This window comes from Cornus florida, unplaced genomic scaffold (assembly GCF_030987335.1).
Source record: "Cornus florida cultivar Cherokee Brave unplaced genomic scaffold, ASM3098733v1 CherokeeBrave_3.0.0_Hap2_Chr09, whole genome shotgun sequence".
Classification (NCBI taxonomy): domain Eukaryota; kingdom Viridiplantae; phylum Streptophyta; class Magnoliopsida; order Cornales; family Cornaceae; genus Cornus; species Cornus florida.
This window is the reverse complement of record NW_026775579.1, coordinates 87503897-87523795: the sequence shown is the minus strand read 5'-3', so window position 1 is coordinate 87523795 and position 19899 is coordinate 87503897. Positions and strand designations below refer to the sequence as shown.

At 35.4% G+C, this 19899-nt stretch overlaps 2 protein-coding genes across 6 annotated transcripts; one reads left to right on the top strand and one right to left on the bottom strand.

Moving 5' to 3' along the window:
- Window positions 1-120: 120 nt before the first annotated feature.
- On the bottom strand, window positions 121-14681 carry LOC132274910 (protein PAM71-homolog, chloroplastic). The gene is made up of 10 exons (XM_059776276.1): window positions 14390-14681; window positions 13166-13310; window positions 7393-7576; window positions 5521-5568; window positions 3744-3840; window positions 2068-2228; window positions 1813-1878; window positions 1382-1432; window positions 1186-1290; window positions 121-689 (listed from the first exon to the last, which is right to left on the bottom strand). The coding sequence occupies exons 1-10, from the start codon at window positions 14505-14507 to the stop codon at window positions 624-626; spliced, it is 1041 nt and encodes a 346-aa protein (XP_059632259.1). The 5' UTR covers window positions 14508-14681; the 3' UTR covers window positions 121-623.
- Window positions 14682-15656: 975 nt separating this feature from the next.
- Window positions 15657-19811, top strand: LOC132274909 (uncharacterized). 5 transcript variants are annotated; one of them, XM_059776274.1, is made up of 3 exons: window positions 15657-16728; window positions 18479-18556; window positions 19509-19811. In XM_059776274.1, the coding sequence occupies exons 1-2, from the start codon at window positions 15783-15785 to the stop codon at window positions 18502-18504; spliced, it is 972 nt and encodes a 323-aa protein (XP_059632257.1). In that variant the 5' UTR covers window positions 15657-15782; the 3' UTR covers window positions 18505-18556; window positions 19509-19811. The 5 variants fall into 5 exon arrangements, with proteins under 5 accessions (XP_059632257.1, XP_059632258.1, XP_059632256.1 ...); XM_059776275.1 differs by having other exon boundaries at window positions 16821-18556; XM_059776273.1 differs by having other exon boundaries at window positions 15657-16779.
- The last annotated feature ends 88 nt before the right edge of the window (window positions 19812-19899 follow it).

The following is a 19899-nucleotide window of genomic DNA, read 5'->3' as shown; positions in this document are numbered from 1 at the left end:
AAAGATGCATGAAATGGTGGAATTGAGAGTAAAACACATCAGTTCTTTTCTAATTAGCACCTGTTTCGATGAACTGGAGATGGAATTCCAAAACATTGGAGAGGCCATAAAGATAATATGTAATCAGTAAAAAAGCACTTCAAGTGGCATAAGGTCTTTAAAAATAGCCAATTCCTCTACGCCTCATCAAAACATTACACTTCTCAATGTGCTAACAAATATATCAAGATATTGTCAAATTCAATTTCAGAAATTCATCAGCTGTTTATCAAGTCTCGCATGTCAAAACCTAAGAGTTAAAAGTGAAAGGCTGGGGCAACCTGGTGTCGGAATCCGTTGTTCTGCGGTCCCTGAGAACATACTGCACCATATTATTTCAACAGAGGATGGGGTTCTCTAATGTTAATCGTTAAACAGCTCTACCATTTTTACAGGATGATTCATATGGGTCCATAAAGAATGAAGAGGGTTCCTGCAGCAGGATCTACTAGAGAGCTCGGGCCCCTTCTCTACATTCTTTTGTAATAATCAACCGGCTTTGCTTTCCAGTTTAGGCAGTGTTCTGTCCGTTGCTGCTCTGAGATTTCTTTCTTTTTCTTTAATTATTGACTCCTTAGATATCATTAAAAAACCCCGAAAAAAGTGGCCACGGCAAAAACAAGAAACAGAGCTCCACCAACGTAGCCAACCTGATTTGTGAACAAGAGTGAGATGCATATAAACTAGGAAAGATAAGAAGTGGCGGAAATGTGGATGTTAGGAAAAACTAGGAAAGATAATATTAATAATCAAAGGATTAGGGAGAAATTAGGTGTGGCGCCTATTGGCAATAAAATAAGAAAGACTTAGATGGTAAAGGCATATCCAACACCGGCCTATAGATGCTCCCATGAGGACAGGAAGAGAGATTTGCATAGAAGATAAGAAACAAAGAGGTCGACCTAAAGGTCCTGAAGAAACATGGAATGAAGTGATAAGAAATAATTTAAAAAAATTAAATCTGGTAGGAGACATGGCTTATGATAGAAACGAGTGAAAAAAGAGAATCCATGTGGCCGACCCCATTGGTACAGGATGAGGGCAAGGATGATGATGATGATGATGATGATGATGCTGATGATGGTGAGTGAGATGCATATAAACTAAAAATGCAATAGTCTAAGAAAAAAGGTTTTTGGTCCCTACCAGTTTCTCAGAAATGTATTTGGCAAGAATCGCTCCTCCGATAATTGCAATCAATGTTGCAAGTAGATGTCCAGCAATGGCTCCGCTTGCGACACCCCAAGGAGACTGCAGTACAGGAGATGAAATAAATGAACTTTGTAAAGCCAAAATTTTGAAGCATGAAACTTATTGCTGTTAAAAGAATTGGAATTTGTACCTGTGCGGCACCAAGAGCAATTGTAGCAAGCATCGAGCGGTCTCCCCATTCCTATAAGAAATACTTCTATTAAAATTTAAATGTACACTTAAAGACGTAAAACTTTCTGTGGGGCCAGATTGGATTGCAATAATATTAGAGTATTTGAAGTAATGTTGAACTTTGTTTTTGCTTTAAAAAAAAAAATTGTTGAACTTTGTTTTCAACAAGTTGAACCAATAGAAAATCAAGCAGAATCTTATGAGCACAAATAAAAGTCGCTGCAAATAAGGAAAAGGTGCTTACAGCAAAAAATACAAGGCTAAATGATTTCCACACAATTTGAAGTGGATTTGTTGAACTTTGTTTTCAATAAGTTGAACCAATAGAAAATCAAGCAGAATCTTATGAGCACAAATAAAAGTCGCTGCAAATAAGGAAAAGGTGCTTACAGCAAAAAATACAAGGCTAAATGATTTCCACACAATTTCAAGTGGATTTGTGAGCCGCTTTGACACCTGAAGACATTGATGCAGATTATAATGAATTTTTGGACAGTACATAGAGAGAGATCTTCTTAAACCACTGAAAAGGAATAATGCATGCACAATGAACAAATGCATGTGACCTATCATATCTTGTAAAAAGTAGAAATTAAATTCTGAATAAATCCTCATAAAAGGCAGGCAACTAAATAAGAAGACTACCTTTTCCTTTACAAGCTCCTCAGCTTCAACAAATTCATCTAGTTCAGAGTTCTTGTCAGCAGATTTTATTACATTTGATGGAAGGTCCCACGCATCTTTAATTGATTTGAGGCCAAAGAACATCAAAAGAGTTGCTGCTGCATACTCTCCAATTGGCAATGCTGTAACAAAACCACTAAATTATCAGAATTTCTTAGTTATAAAGTGACAGCAAAATAATTACCAGGTCAAATATAGTCCTACTCAAGTTGACATATCAATTCACAACATGTACAACAGCAAAGAGAAACAACTATACTTCTTACTTGTGGAAAAAAATGTACAATTATAATCGTATATCTTCTAAATGGGGCTGTTCCTCGTATTAGAAAACCATCCAACAAAGAATGTATCTATAAAATAAAATAAAAGTAACCAATTTTTGCAGTTGCATAAAAACTACGTGCATGGACTAAATATATGACATGTAAGTATATTCAAAACAGGGCACAAGTCATTTTAGGATATGTCTAGGACTGTTATATAGCTGCGTAACATATGGATTGCACCAGCATATCCTGTTCTAAATAAATGAAATCAGTCCTTAAAAATTGATGTGGATTTTAAATCCTAGATCATTGTATGCTTGAGCGCAAATTGGCATCCATTCCAATTTCCCATTCCATCCGACTCCTAAGTTTGGAAGGCTTAAAAGAAAACCCATCCCCCCAGGAATGAAAATTCATCAAATGTTGGGTATCACATTCCCAGCAAAGAGTGTGAAATTCTCATCGACATATCTGAGGGAATCAAAGCATAAGCATAGGAGGGCTGCCACCCATGTTTCTGAGCTCAGTTAATAACTAATTTAATGTAATCAGTTATTTAAAAAATTAAGATATTGAAACTATTTAATGTATAGAGAATAAGAGATTCTATTTAGAAAAATTAAAACAATAACATTTACACAGATACTGACACCATAAAATTAAATGTTAAACATTATTGTATTGAAATAATATTATAAGCAGTTCATTTTGGCCATAATAATCATATTTTATATTGCATGAGTGGATGAAGCTTCAGTTAATTCTAGTTGACAGTCTTAAATGCAACATTTTCAGCAATGTAATATGAATTATTACTTGGATATTTTCAACATTGTCCTTTTTAACATCTTGATTTGACAATCTTTAGAAGATACAATCAATCAAAGACAGCAATGAATCCATTATTGCAAAGTTAGTGGTTGCATCCATTGAGGACAAGAGTAGAGAAAAACCGTCAAGATTAATTTGTCATGCGTGCAAAAAGACATGCCTAAACAAGTTAGGAGCAACATGGTTCAAGATGTACTGCTTTGACAGGGTAAGGTCAAATATAATTTAGCAAGAAAAGAGATGGAGCTAAAATTAAAGAGAAGATAAAGCTCTAGATAAAGTGAAATGGTGAAAACAGATTTGTGCAGCCAACCCATAATGAGGCAAGGTTTTATCAATCCATGCTCAGTTTATCATAAAAAACACAGGAATCAACAAATTGGCATATTTACGATTTCTTCTATTAGATGAACTGATAATATTATGTTATTAGTAATACTGATTGACAGCCTATATACTTGCACTGTCACTCACTGAAACCATTGTCAACCAAAGAAAATATGGTGAGAAAGATACATGCCAACAACTACAACTTACTTGTTTGAAATTGAGCAGGCACTGAATGAAATATCTGTCCTATTATGACTGACAGGGCTGTCATTAGTGATAGAGCACCCATTGATCCCAGAAGAACCTGATCAATGATTTCCGTGAGGAAACAACTTACCATCAGAAAACACTCAAGATCAATACATATTTTCTCACATCGGTATTTCATGAAACAACATCTCCAACAGAAGTTACAGAATCAACATTGCTTCAACTCAAGTTGTACCCAGAGTGAAGTAGATTAATAGTATCATATTAGGTAGACAAAAAGCCTCCACACAAATATATTTCAGCAATGCAGCTCTACAAAGAGTTACAAATTAAGATTTGGAACATTGTTATAAATTCAAGGTCAATATAAAGTCAATATAAGGATTCATTTCTGCTATGTGCTGTTAAATTATGATTTGGAACATTGGAAAAATTATGCCCCCTAATAATTATTACATGTTTGGTTTTTCAGCAACCTTAAGATTCTAAATGCTGAACAAAATACTTATAATTTAACTTGACTGAAAACCCAAAACTTCCATTTTATGCAATGTCTCATTTGAAGCTTGCATTGAGTAATCGGTGATGAGGTTTCCAACCTTAAAACTCACCTTTGATACTTTCCTTTTATGTGGTGAGGCTTTGAAGATTGCATCAAGTGATAGTCTCAAACCGTAGAGTAGCGTAAAGTATAACTTGTATAGGTAGTTAATATCTATATAATCTAGAAAGTATGTTATAGATATAAAACCAAAATAATTTGGAAAGCGAAGATGATAGCTCCATTATTATAATTTGTCTGTAATACTGGTCAGGTAATTTTAGGTCAATTAGCATTCTAAGTTCAACATAATCCCAGCAAGGTCTATAGTGATTACAAATTGAAACTCACTTAGAAACATTGATGGTTTTAAAGTTTGATATTGAAAGATCGAGCTGGATATTGAAGTACTAGAGAGAATTTAAGAAGGGAAACTATAATAGGTGTTTTAGTGGCAAATAATATTGTGACGGTTTACAAAGAGCAAAGTACTTACTATAAAATTGAGTCCACCAGAACTGAGAACATAATGATTATGGCACTAACTCGAGGAATATATATATATATATATATATATATATATATATATATATATTTCCTTTCATAATCTTTAACAAACGGCAAAGAGCAAACTGTGAAAATCTTCACATACTTATAAGGAACAACGAATAAAGCAAAATTGTACTTGAGAAAGCTTTATTCTACTTGTTTGGGGCTAACAATCCAAAAAAATTCTGTTATTCTGCTTTATCTAGGTGTAATTTTGAACTCCTGCACTTTGGATCATCTGTAGCAAAGCATCATTCATAGAATGAGGTTTAAGGAAATCTAAATGTGATAAGATTCTAAGTCACAATAGATTTTAAGTTACCTTGGGATTAAATTTCATGAATTAAATACACATTGAGGTGAGTCTTTTTGATAATGATTCTCCAAATGCAGTAGCATCAATATTCAATTGTAAGTAGTGAATTAGACAGTTTATGATGTAATCCTCTGATGTGTTAGCAAGATGTCCCATACAATTTATCTAATGGGTGTATTGTAATACCATCCCATATTACACATGCAAGATTTGAATTCGTATAATCCTAAACCTCATTAATGAGAAGTAGCGAAATAAATGAAATGAGAGACACCAAAAGAGAAATAGAATATGCAAAACCATGGTTTTCATATAATAGACAAACATGAGAGAGAGAGAGAGAGAGAAATGGTTGGAAGGGAGAATACCAGTCCTTTCTCGTACTGCATTGCCAAGAGTGCCGCAATAAAAAATGTCTGTTCAACAGAGAGAACATAATTGAAGCTACATTCAGATTCTCAAAAATAATTGAGGATCCAATAAAAAAATGGGACAGATACTGTTATGACAAACGCAATGAACCCAAGATAAAATAAAGAATCATGACAGAAAAGTAAACACACCACACAAAAAACACAAAGATTTATACGTGGTTCGGCAGCAACCTACGTCGACGGTTGAGATCCGGCGAAAAAGTCTCACTATGTGTAAAATCAGACAATACAAGTTTTCAGCCCCTCACTTTGTTTCTGTACGAATTTCAGAGTCTCTCTCTTCCACCACTGCAAACCCTAAGCGCCCTCATATATCGGGCAACAAGAGACTAATTAGGGTCCACGACCCATGAGCAAAAAACGGGTCAAAATTTTTCCTGCCCACACAAAGCTCATCCAATGGGGTCGTCAGGTCACAACGCGACCCAGCACCAAATTCGGGTAACAACATCACAGTTACATCAACCATTTCATTTACAAAGGAATGGAATCATTAACCGGACGTAGAACAAAAAATCCATTTAATTATCAATATGAAAACAACATGATCTTCAAATGAGGGGATACGAATTAAATTAACTCAAAGAAGTTCTATACTAAGTATTTGGGGTAAGCTAAACAAATCTTCCTCACCATTTTATGATACATGAGGCATATATCCTTTTAAACATAAAACTGTAGTAGAGATTTCTCTTTGAATTTTTTTAAGATTTATGTTTCTCAGTGTCCGACTAAAGTCCAACAAAGTGGTCAACCAAACAAGAGTCTCCTTTCTCTAGCCTTTCGGCTATCTGTTTAAGAAGATGAGGAACTAAGCATTACAGGAAATGGCAAAACAAAATTAAGTCGAGCAAACATGAGATACTATTGGCTTATGGATCACTGATGCGCACATTGTGCTCAAAGGAAAATATAGTAGAATCCTCATGAGTCTCACCAGCTACTAATACAGTACAGTACAAATACAAATTATACAACATACTCCCTGTAATCAGGTATGGGTATATAACTTGCCTACTAGCTACTAATACAGTACTCCTCACTCCATCTTCAAACAATTACAGTTGTTAAAGCTTGATAGGCAACGCTGGATCCATTCTTTAATAACTTAAGCTTTTGGGAAGTGGTAGACTTATGTGATATTGGAGCTTTGGTTCTGGGAGTTCCCGGGTTCAAGTCTACATATATTTCCTTCACCTATTTGGTTTGCAAGTTTTCACTTTGTTCTGATCTAGGTTTGGTCTCTCTTGGTTCTCTGTTTCCCTTGGCATGTGCAAGAGGGAGTTGCAATGGGGGAGGGTGTTGGAGCTTTATATATATTGGTGGAACTATTCTCTAAAGATTAAACTTTTTGGAGCAAGCTGTATTCTAGCAACATCCATTTCCCAATAATTGGATTTACATCCTATATATTTGAATCCGTTACGTAGTTATATTTTCACATTTGTTTAAAATGGTACGAGCATGTAGATAAATATGATAAAGCATTAATGAATTTCTCCAAGCCTTCAAGTAATTACTTTCTTTAAATTTTTATATTTGGGTACACTAGGGCGGCAGAATCACATACATTGACAATAAAAACATTTGAAATAGATAAAGATACTGAATTGTGGGAATAATAACATTATTCGAAGCATAACCAATATAACTACTAAAAGAAGAGGAAAACAAACATAAGCACAGCCGTGTGCGCATGTACAGGAACACAAACATACAGAACCAAATTATTAGAACTAGTTTTGCGTAGCTTATATCTCAAAAATTCAAAGAAAAATTAAACCTCATCTTTAGCATATTAGTTACCTTGTCCCCAATTTCAGAAACAAAAATCAATGTGAATGCAGCAGTAAATCCAGACTTTGCAATTGCTTCTAAGAGTGATGAAGGCCCTCCTTTAACAAAGGCAATCAATGAATATAATAGAGCACATCCAAATAGCACAACAGCTATAGAGAGAGTATAAGGAATTCGATTAGGAGGCTTGTCGCTGCCATATCAGGAAAGATAAACCAGTTATGACTGAATTAAGAAGATACCTCATTATGGTACACCAGCAGCAGAATATATCAGAAACTTGAATGCATAGAATACAAACATGAAGTTATAGTAACATTAAGGATCTTTGAAAATCAAAAGACAAGTTATATTAACATTAAGGATCTTTTTTGTTCAACAAGAAAATCAAATAAAAAAGAGACTTCTAAACATCAAGGATCTTTGAAAAGACAAGTTTTTTGTTGTTTTCCAAATTTAGAAATGCAAACCTTATCATTATGGAGTTATAGTAACTTAAGGAGTTGTGAAGTAGATTCTTAACAAGATACTTGTTTTGTGTTACTTACTTTGATGTTTTGCATGCATAAAAAAGGCCCAAAGTTTCTTTGTTCATGTTTCCAATATTGCTATGAATACCAAGAAGAGTGTGTTAGAAATTAAACTTTATTTTATTTAGTGTTTTACATTTATATGAGTTTTTTATTGGAGTTAGTGGGGGGCATGAGAGTTACAACTAGTAAATGGTCATGTTAGTGGGTTAGTGGGAGTTTTGCCTACTAAATGGTCATGTTAGTGGGTTAGTGGGAGTTTTGCCTACTAAATGATATGTTAGTGGGGTTTTAAGTTTCATTTACATTTATGTTTTGAAGCCTATATAAACCCATGCATTGTACTCATTTTCCAAAAAGTGAAATAAAAAGTATTTTCCTCCATTTCTATTCTCTTCCAAATAGTATAGTGTTGTGTGTGTAACTAGGCCACTATTTCCAACAAAGTGGTATCAGAGCTAGTTTGTGAGAGAGAGAAGAAATGGCAAACAATTCGGTTCCATTTCAAATGCCTCGATTCACCAAAGATAACTATGAAAATTGGTGTATCCGTATGAAGGCAATTTTGGGAGCACAAGATGTGTGGGAAGTTGTTTCCAAAGGTTATGATGAGCCAGAAGATGAGGCAACTTTGTCTCAAGCCGAAAAAGATGTTTTACAAGCCATGAGAAAGAAGGACCAAAAGGCGGTGATGACCATCCATCAATGTTTGGATGATGGAATGCTACAAAGAGTTGCTAGTGCAGAAAATGCAAAGCAACTATGGGAGATTCTTCAAAATTCCTTCCAAGGAGTTGATAAAGTGAAGAAGGTTCGCCTCCAAACGTTACGGGGTGAATTTGAAGCATTGCATATGAAGGAATCTGAATCAATTTCAGATTATATTTCGAGGGTCCTGGCTATTGTAAATCAACTAAGGAGATATGGCGAAACCACCATGACTGATACAAGGGTCGTTGAAAAGATCCTTCGGTCGTTGGATTCCAAATTCAACTACATTGTTGTAGCCATTGAAGAGTCAAAGGATTTGGATTCCATGACTGTTGATCAACTCATGGGTTCGTTGCAAGCTCATGAAGAAAAGGTGGTGAAGAAACAAGAAGCATTGGAGCAAGTGCTACAAACAAAGTTTTCGTTGAACGAAAGAGACGAAAAACATGGAGGAAATCAAAGGGGCCGAGGACGTGGAAATGCACGTGGCCGAGGAAGAGGAAGAGGCCGTGGAAGAGGAGAAAGAAGCGGTCAACACACAACCAACAATGAAGAAAAAATCCATGACTCACAACAAATAAGAGGTCGTGGTAGAGGAAATTACTCAAGGTCATATGGAAGGAGGTATGATAAGTCTCAAATTCAATGTTATAATTGTCAAAAGTATGGTCATTATGCTTCGGAATGTAGAAATGTTGCTAACGATGTTGAAGAAAAGGCGAATTATGTTGATGAAGAAGTGGAGCCTACTTTGTTGTTAGCATACAAATGTGAAAGGAGTGATCAAGAAGATGTGTGGTATCTTGACACCGGTGCTAGCAATCATATGTGTGGTAGCAAAGAGAAGTTCGTTGATATTGATGAATCAATAAATGGCAAGGTAACATTTGGAGACTTATCACAAATTCCGGTAAGAGGGAAAGGTAAAATATTGATTCGTTTGAGAAATGGGCATCATCAATTTATCTCTAATGTTTATTATGTGCCTAATATGAAGAACAATATTTTGAGTTTGGGACAACTCTTAGAAAAAGGCTACAATATATCCATGAAGGATTGTAGTCTTTCGATAAGAGACCCATTGGGTAATTTGATTGCCAAGGTTCCAATGACAAAGAACCGGATGTTTTTGCTAAATATTCAAGCCGACGAGGCTAAATGTTTGAAGGCTTGTGTTAATGATTTAACTTGGCTTTGGCACTTGAGATTTGGGCACTTGAATTTTGGAGGATTAGAGTTGTTGGCCAAAAAGAAGATGGTGAAGGGATTGCCTTTCATTAGCAATCCAAATCAATTATGTGAAGGATGTCTCGTTGGAAAGCAATCAAGGAAAAGTTTTCCTAAAGAAGCTACCACAAGAGCTACGGCGCCACTACAACTTATCCATTCGGATGTTTGTGGTCCAATTTCTCCATCATCATTTGGTAAGAATAATTATTTTTTATTATTCATTGATGATTTTAGCCGAAAAACATGGGTGTATTTTCTTAAACAAAAATCGGAGGTGTGTGAAATTTTTAAAAAATTTAGAGCACTTGTTGAAAAACAAAGTGGCTATGATGTAAAGGCTCTTCGATCCGATAGAGGTGGTGAATTCACATCAAATAATTTCAAAAAATTTTGTGAAGAAAATGGAATTCACCATCCTTTAACGGTTCCGAGATCGCCCCAACAAAATGGAATTGCAGAAAGGAAGAACAGAACCATTCTCAATATGGCTCGAAGCATGTTGAAAAGTAAGGAAATGCCTAAAGAATTTTGGGCTGAAGCGGTTGATTGTGCGGTGTACTTGTCCAATCGGTGTCCTACTAGAAGTGTACAAAACAAAACACCACAAGAAACATGGAGCGGAAGAAAGCCAAGTGTCTCTCATTTGCGGGTTTTTGGGAGCATTGCCCATGTGCACGTGCCGGATGAAAGGAGGACCAAGTTAGACAACAAAAGTGAAAAAATGGTGTTCATTGGCTATGATGCAAATTCCAAAGGCTACAAGTTGTACAATCCAAGCAATGGGAAGATTGTCATTAGTAGAGATGTTGAATTCGAAGAGGGAGCCACATGGGATTGGAACACTCCAAATGAAGATTATAATATTTTTTCAATTTCAGATGAGGAGCAAGAAAATGAAGGCATGGAGCAGCCCATTTCTCCACCAACATCACCTCCACCGCCATCAATTCAAGATCAATCAACTCCATCATCATCAAGTTCAAGTGACACACCACCACTTCGCATGAGGAGTCTTCGTGACATATATGACGAAACAGATGAGGTAACGGAAAGGTTAGGTGATCTAACACTTTTTTGTCTCTTTGCGGATTGTGAACCCGTAGGATTTGAAGAGGCTGCACAAGACAAAAAATGGAGAAATGCTATGGATGAAGAAATTAAATCCATAGAGAAGAATGACACATGGGAGCTTGCTACACTTCCAAAAGAGCAAAAGGCAATTGGTGTCAAGTGGGTGTATAAAGCAAAGCATAATGCAAATGGTGAAGTTGAAAAATATAAAGCAAGATTGGTCGCCAAGGGGTACAACCAAAAGCCTGGAATTGACTATGATGAGGTATTTGCACCCGTAGCTCGTTTGGAAACAATTAGATTGTTAATTTCTTTGGCAGCCCAGAACAATTGGAGAATCCACCAAATGGATGTGAAATCGGCTTTCTTGAATGGGTTTCTTGAAGAAGAGGTGTATGTTCAACAACCCATGGGCTATGTTGTAAAGGGGCAAGAAAACAGAGTCTTGAAATTGAAGAAGGCTTTATATGGCTTGAAGCAAGCACCAAGAGCGTGGAATAAGCGAATTGACAAATATTTTCAAGACAATAATTTTTCAAAGTGCCCATATGAACATGCTCTTTACTCCAAAGTAAGTGAGAATGGAGATGTATTTTTTGTTTGCTTGTATGTGGATGATTTAATCTTCACAGGTAGCAATCCAAAAATGTTTGAAGATTTCAAGAAGGTTATGGCTCGAGAGTTCGAGATGACAGATATTGGCATCATGGCTTATTATCTTGGCATTGAGGTCAAGCAAATGAAGGATGGAATTTTCATTCACCAAGAAGGCTATGCTAAGAAAATTCTTAAGAATTTCAAGATGGAAGATTGTAAATTGGTGAACACGCCCATGGAAGTTGGAATTAAATTGTCAAGAGATGAAGATGGAGAAACGGTGGATCCAACATTTTTCAAAAGTCTTGTTGGAAGCTTGAGATACTTAACATGCACAAGGCCGGACATATTATTTGCGGTTGGGCTTGTTAGTCGGTTTATGGAAAGACCCACCATAACTCATTTCAAGGCGGCTAAGAGGATTCTTCGTTACATCAAAGGTACCCTTGATTTTGGGTTATTCTATTCATTTTCTAATGATTTCAAGCTTGTGGGTTATTGTGATAGTGATTGGGCCGGAGATTTGGATGATAGAAAAAGTACTTCAGGCTATTGTTTTTTCATGGGAAATACTGCTTTTACATGGTGTTCAAAGAAGCAACCCATTGTCACCCTCTCAACTTGTGAAGCAGAATATGTTGCAGCCACTTCATGTGTCTGTCAAGTAATTTGGTTGAGGAATTTGTTGAAGGAATTACACATGCTACAAGAAGAGTCAACGGAGATTTTTGTGGACAACAAATCAGCAATTGCTTTGGCCAAGAATCCGGTGTTTCATGAACGAAGCAAGCATATTGATACAAGATTTCATTTCATTAGAGAATGTATAACTAAGAAGGAGGTGGAGCTCAAGTTCATCAAGTCACAAGATCAAGTTGCGGATATTTTCACCAAGCCCCTCAAGTTTGCAGATTTTCACAAGTTTAGGAGTTTGCTTGGAGTTGAAAAAAAATCAAGTTTAAGAGGGGGTGTTAGAAATTAAACTTTATTTTATTTAGTGTTTTACATTTATATGAGTTTTTTATTGGAGTTAGTGGGGGGCATGAGAGTTACAACTAGTAAATGGTCATGTTAGTGGGTTAGTGGGAGTTTTGCCTACTAAATGGTCATGTTAGTGGGTTAGTGGGAGTTTTGCCTACTAAATGATATGTTAGTGGGGTTTTAAGTTTCATTTACATTTATGTTTTGAAGCCTATATAAACCCATGCATTGTACTCATTTTCCAAAAAGTGAAATAAAAAGTATTTTCCTCCATTTCTATTCTCTTCCAAATAGTATAGTGTTGTGTGTGTAACTAGGCCACTATTTCCAACAGAGTGCTTTTCAAATGATACAATTCAAGCCCACATATAATTTCCATGGGATAATCCTCATTATTATGATAATTTACAGAAGGATTAATAGCTTCCACTAGTATAATGAAAATCTTACGTATATTGAAAGAACTAATAGGATCAAATGTTGCATTGCTACTAGTTTATACGAAGTATGTGATGCCTTAAAAATTTCTTACCATCCAGTGAAACAGTAGTTTCACAATCAATGTCCTTATATTACTAACCAATGGCAATGGCATCTTAATACTTGGGCAAATAAATACAATCATCTTATAGCATCACAAAAGACAGCCTGAAAGAACTCACATTTTAGATGAATTTTCACCGGGTGAACCATTGGAGAAGGTGCTTTCCTTGTCTCTTTCCTCATAGCCCCCCGATCCAATGCTAGATGCCTGGGCTCTAATTGTACCGCGCACAGAGTGCAATTTTGACACGTGCCTACATTTTACTGCAAATAAGATGGGGAAATGTTACTTGATATTGTCATAAAACGATTGATAACGTAATTTGATATCAAAAAATGGATCATGATTGGTAAGTTATTTCACAGCATAGGCTTTCAAGCTGTCACATAATTTAGATAAAACCAAATTTCTAGAAACAAGCTTCAATGATAGAGGAGGAGGGGGGAGAATCATTTAAACGGAAATGCAAATCGTTACTGTATGCGGAATGGAAAGGGTGCATCGGGAAGTCTATATTTGGCACCAAAATTGCATTTTCTGTTTTTTATTCTGCATATACCGAACCCTTATTTTAGTGAGTTAATGCCATCTACCAGACTAGAGTTGGCTTGATGGAGTATCCTGCTTATCAATATTTAGTGAAGCTAGCCTAAATGGAAATTCAACACCTTATATTGCAACAGCAGAAAATTATCCATCAAATAATTTATCATCATCCAAGCATTTGATCATTTCATCTTTAAATTCCCAAGCTCTGCACTGACCACTTGAAGTCATCTCCCTGTTCAGCCATGGGCAAACCCACTGACACCAATAATGTTTTCACACACCCATTATAACTTAACAGATGATCTTCTCGGAGTTGATTCATGCTCAATTGACTCAAAAATTTCTCAGCTCAGATGGCTCAAATTCAACCCAGAAAAATTCTTATATCTGATAAACAGACCACATTCAATGCATCCCACCGTCGGCATTTGAGATCGCACAGGACGAATATCAAGTCCGTAATAACTCTACTTTAGTTGAACAGCAGTAACAGTGCAACTAAACACAGTAGAATCACTCATAAGTCATGCTCAATTTAATCCTAAATCACTCGACCCAGATAGTTCAAATTCAAAAAACCTTATCTAAGTTTAACTATCTGAAAATTCTCAAAGCATTCAAAGATATGTGGGCCAAAAACTCCAAATCCCACTTGTAATTCACCGAATTGAAGCTCCAATATTAGACATCCAGGTTTGTATCCAACACAAGACTAGAAATTTATAGCTCCTTGAATCTAAAAACATGAAACAATAGCATGAAAAAATAAAAAATTGTTTTACACGAAACTTACATGGTGACAATGATGTGCAGATGGTTCTTCTGGATACAGCGCCACAGCAAGGTATCAAAGCCAACAAGGGAGGTTTGCATCCTGATATAATTGATGTCGGAATAGCAAACCCTTGCATTTTTTTTTACTTTATTTCCTCAAAAAGAGTTGAATCATAAAGTCATACCCCTTGCTGCAAAACCCTAACCCTAATTTTTTCTGTCCATTAGGAGGAAGCAGTGGAATTTGTGTACAGTGCAAAAACTTGATGTTGCCCAGTTGAGTGAAAGACTGGAGGGCAGACATGGGTTCACTCTATCTTGTCCTAAATTTATTTATTTTTTTTCTTTCTTAAGAGTGGGGCTTTTGAAGACGGACACGTGTACAGGTGGGGGAGATTAAAATTAGGTGTGATGGAGTCGTGTTGAGAAAATTTCAATCTGACAAGGTATTAGTTAGTAGTAGTTAGAAAAGGTAAATTTGACGCGGGAATATAAAATTGTAATGATGTGATATAAGGATTAAGTAAGGGACTAAGAAGTAAAGAGACTGATCAGTGATCACAATTTTAAACCCTTGACCTAAAAGTTATTAGAAGGTCTCAAAATCAATATTCTTGGTGCCACTAATTACTATTGGGGGATATGTAAATAATTGTGTCGAGAATGTATAAATTATTTATTTATTTATTTTTAAGAGTTTAATTTAATGGTAATTGATTGAGATTAATGGTTAAAAAAAATTTCAAATTCAATTTTTTTTTTGTGAGATACTAAATTAAGAGAAATTATTACATAATCCTAAAACCATTGATCTTAGACAATCACAAAGCAACATATAAGTAAATGTGTCAATTTTATGTCATTTTAAATAGCATTTTACTTTAAACATTTTACTTATATATGGTTTAGTGATTGGCCAGATCAATAATCTTAGGACAATATAGGCATATAATGATTTCTACCAAACAATATGTGCGGTTAAATTTTAAAAGTTAATTACTCCGTATAAAGTATTTTTATTAGTAATACAGCTCTTATTATATATACATATTACTTTATGTGGTACATAAATATATTATAATGGACTCTTTTTTTGGTACTACGTATTTAGATTTACATTTGGGCTTATTTCAACTGGATTGAACAGCAAAGTTGAAATGGTTGGAGGCCAGTAAAATACTCTATGGACTTGGGTTAGGGGGCCCATTGACAGTTTTTGCTCAAACTCACTACAAATAAAGGCCCATGAAATACACGAGACTATATATAACTTTGCGAAACTATCTTGAGTTGCATTCATCGTCGCGACCCTAGAGAAGCAGATTGGCTATGGTGAAATGGTGGTTCAAGAGCACCTTAGATTAACAATCAGGTGAGTTCCTCTTAATAGTGACTATCGCATTTCATCTCCGATGATTTATATGTACAGTAAAACGCTAGTTCGTTTTAATTGTTCTTCTGTTTTGGATTTAGCAATTCGTAAACGGCATGTCCTTCAAACCCATCCACTGTCTTCATCTCTCAAATCCATCTCAACTTCCACAAACCAACACTCATTTACAGTCGATTACCTTATAAATTCATGTGGGTTGAGTTCAGAAACTGCTATTTCAGCTTCCAAACACATCAATTTTAAATCCCTAGACAAACCAAATTCAGTTCTGAACTTCTTCAAGAACCATGGATTCAGTGAAATCCAGATCTCAGCTCTCATCAGAAAAATCCCAAGAATTCTCTTATTGGATCCCAATAAAATCCTTTTGCCCAAACTCGAGTTCTTTTACTCCAATGGCATTTCCAGCACTGAGCTCACAAAGATAGTATCCACTAGCCCATTTATATTGGAACGAAGCTTGAAGAACCACATCATCCCATCTTTCAATTTGTTCAAAAATTTCTTTCACTCAGATGATAAGTTTATCGCGGCCTTTAAACGATGTCCTCGGATTGTAGAGCGCTATCACAATGATATTACATTCTCCAACATTGAAATTTTGAGACAACATGGCGTGCCAGATTCGAATATTGTGTACTTTCTTACTTATCCTAGTTCACTCAACTTAAAGATCAATGAGGTTGTGGAGGATGTTAAAAAAATGGGTTTCAATCCTTCAAAAAGCCAGTTTGTTATAGCAGTTCGGGCATTGATGAGCAAATCAACATGGAAAAGGAAGATGGAGGTTTATCAGAAGTGGGGTTGGTCTGAGGAAGAAACAATGTTGGCTTTTACAAGAAATCCCTCATGTATGATGATATCCGAAGAGAAGATAATGGCGGTGCTGAATTTTTATGTCAACACAATGGGTTGGGAGTCTTCCCTAATTGCCCCTCGTCCAAAATTACTGTCACTGAGCTTGGGTAAGAGGATAATTCCCAGGTGTTCAGTGCTTCAAGTTTTGTTGTCAAAAGGTTTGATTAAGAATCCCATTAGTGCATTGACATTGTTGCAGTGCGCAGAAAGTTTTTTCCTTAAGAAGCTTGTGGCATGTTGTGAGGAAGGTCCTCTGTTGTTGAAACTATATTAAGAGTGGATGTAGAATATCTACTTCCTAACTGAAGTGGCTGACACATCATCAACAATTTTTTTCTTTTTAGAATTTTTATGATCGTAATTCTTTTTGGTCCGTATTAATTCGAGTTCAATACAAAATGCTTAGAGATTTTGCGTAACACTAATATATCATTTCATTAATCATGTATGCATTTAGCTGAATAATTTATTATTTTTTGTGCAACTCTGATTCTGCCAGATCTTCTTAATCTTTAATTTGAAGCATAGATAAACTAAGTTACATCATCTTACCGGAAGATTGCTAATTTAATTCAGTTCTACTTCAATATAACATTTTGTTCTAATTCCCTAAGCAAGCTGCTGTGGGATTTCATAATAATTTACGCATAGCTATTCTTCATGTTCATGTTAATGGGCCGCTAGACATGCATGATAATACAGTTTGATTTCAGGGTAGTTTTAGATGTTGTAACCCGTGAGGCCACCTTGAGCGATTTTTCCTGTCACACTATAAAAACCATTTTATGATTGCACCTTACAGTACCACTGAATTTCTGGTGTGTACAATGATTACTTGATGTATGTATATTTCTATTAATTTATATCAAATACTGATGTTTTTGTTATTTCTTTTGCGGATCCCTTAGGCCCTGTTTGGTAACACTGAATTTCTGTTTTTTGTTTTCTGTTGCCATTTTCAAAATTTGAGAAACGGAAGTAAAAGCCGTTTGGTAACTATGTTTGTTTTTTTAACTCTTAAGAAAACAAAATTGATTGCCATTTTGTTTAGAATTTCCACAGCTTCAAAATGAAGTTGTGGTTTCTTGTTTCCGTGTTTTAAGCAGTAAGAATCATTGAAATAGTAACAATCAAAGGTTTTACTGTTTATTTTCCCTAATCTAATTTGGTTTTGGTGAAATCCCTAGCAAGTCTTCGTTAATGGTGGAGCACTTAGCTTCAATCTTTGGTACTGAAAAGAATCCCGTGAATCTCTTGTATTTCATGATGGGAATCTTGTTGCCATGGCGGAGCATTAGCTTCTATCTTTGTATGCATAAGCTATTCACTCCATTGCAAGTAAACCTTATTACAAAAAGTGATTTTATCTATGGAGATTTGTGCTTGAGTTATATGATTGTAAATGCATAAATGACACATAACCTGTGTCCGTGTCCGTGTCGACACGGACAATATGGCCGGCACCAGCGAGTCCAGGTAGCATAGCTTTCAGTTACAAATTCTGTATGATTATTTCTTTATGATTCTTTGTTGCTCGAGTGTTCATATTTCATCATGTCCTGCTTTGTTTTAGTGTTCCAATATATGATTTTTATCACGGTTTCGAGTCAATTATTCTCTCTTACTGTGCTCGAATCAAATGGGAATTTAATACAAAGTTTAATGTTACCCTTTTAATACAAAGCTTAATGTTACCTTGATTTGGCTAAAAATTCTAGACATCAGACCAAATGAAATGGTTCTTCCTTTTCATACCATATGAATCCAGTTGCTAGTTTAGAAGTTTTTGCAGACCATTCTATAAAATCTGTACTTACACCTATGTTGTTTGGACTTGATAAATCTTTTGTGATGCAGCGATTCCAATTATCAGTAGACAATAACCACTGAATCTCAAGGGACTGAAATTGTTTGGTGCAGCCGTTGAATCTCAAGGTGAGGCCAATTTCTGCTATAAAAGTCCCATTAATGATTTTCAATTACGGACTAATGATTAAAGCAAATTATAAAAATTATTATAATAGAAAAAGCAATTTGAACATGGTCTGAGTTATAAATAGAATATGTAGTTATTTATTTATTTTTTATTTTTTTTGATTTACAAACATGTGGTGTCCTATAACTTCGTGGAATTGTGACTCTCTGGGAATAGAAGATGGTATCTTATATTTCGATTTGTTTATCTGGATTTGTAGTGCTTAGTTGAACTTGAAAGGGAGATGATGTTCTGGTGCATCCTTCCAATATTTGATTCATGCATGTTATTTATTTCTTTAATTCACACTACTCCCCTATTTCTTTCTCACTGTTCTAGTGAACGTTGTTTATGTATAGACCTATACAGAGCACAATATTCTTGTCTAATTTTACTGTTCTTATCATACAATTCCAAACTGAGCTTGATTTGATGTGGTCTGCGGAAAACCATAACGAGAATAGAATATTCTCTCAACTCATTTTATTTCATACCGTGTTGTGTCGCGTTTGACATGGATAATTCACATATACTATACAGTCTATGTAGTACAGAGAAAGTATATGCCACCATGTCAATATGGTATAAATGTAAACTGAATTTCATCTTTAACGAATCCAAATTTATATATACTGGCCGTGGTTTAATGGTTGGAACTTAACCATTATTTCAAGTTTGGTAGCTTGGGCTAGTTCCGTATATGACTAACAGTGCTTATATATATGCATGCTTTTGTATTTTTGGTTTATCAAAGTTATTTCTCGCTAATGTTAGCAGACAAATCTTTTAAAAATAATTCTGGTCATTCTTTGAAGGATTACATTACAGTTTTGGTGTGAATAACAAACTTCTTGTTTTCTTTCTTTATGTCGAAAAAATTGGTGAAAATTTACAAATGAGTTTTTCTTGCAGTGGCAAGTCGTGGAGGCATGGGTGTTGCAGGTTCATGGAGCACACGGGCTACCCCCGTGCTAATGCCATCGGGAGACCCCTCCCTGCCGTTGGAGAGAATGTGTAGAGGAGCACAATGTTGTACCCCTATTTTTCAGTCTTGGGGGAAGATCAGAATTTTTTTTTTTCTAAACTCAAATGTTGGTACTTGTCACTCATCTGGCCTGTTTGGCCTGTAAACCAACTGATATTCACAGAGGCGTATTTTAGCCCGTGTATGTTTTGTCCAGTGGTATATATGAGAGGAATGGAATTTTCATTAAATGATTGGTTGCATTTGATTATTCTGATATGTGATTTTTTTGGACCAAAAAAAAAAAAATTAATAATAATAATAATATATTTTTTAAAA

Bases quoted from the DNA above. Each gene is read 5' to 3' on its own strand.
- LOC132274910 (XM_059776276.1), bottom strand. From the start codon at position 14,507: ATGCAAGGGTTTGCTATTCCGACATCAATTATATCAGGATGCAAACCT. The intron at 13,311-14,389 runs GTAAGTTTCGTG...TCTTATTTGCAG, and splicing joins CTGCACATCATTGTCACCAT to TAAAATGTAGGCACGTGTCA. The intron at 1,879-2,067 runs GTAGTCTTCTTA...CAATGTCTTCAG, and splicing joins AGGAGCTTGTAAAGGAAAAG to GTGTCAAAGCGGCTCACAAA.
- LOC132274909 (XM_059776272.1), top strand. From the start codon at position 15,783: ATGATTTATATGTACAGTAAAACGCTAGTTCGTTTTAATTGTTCTTCT.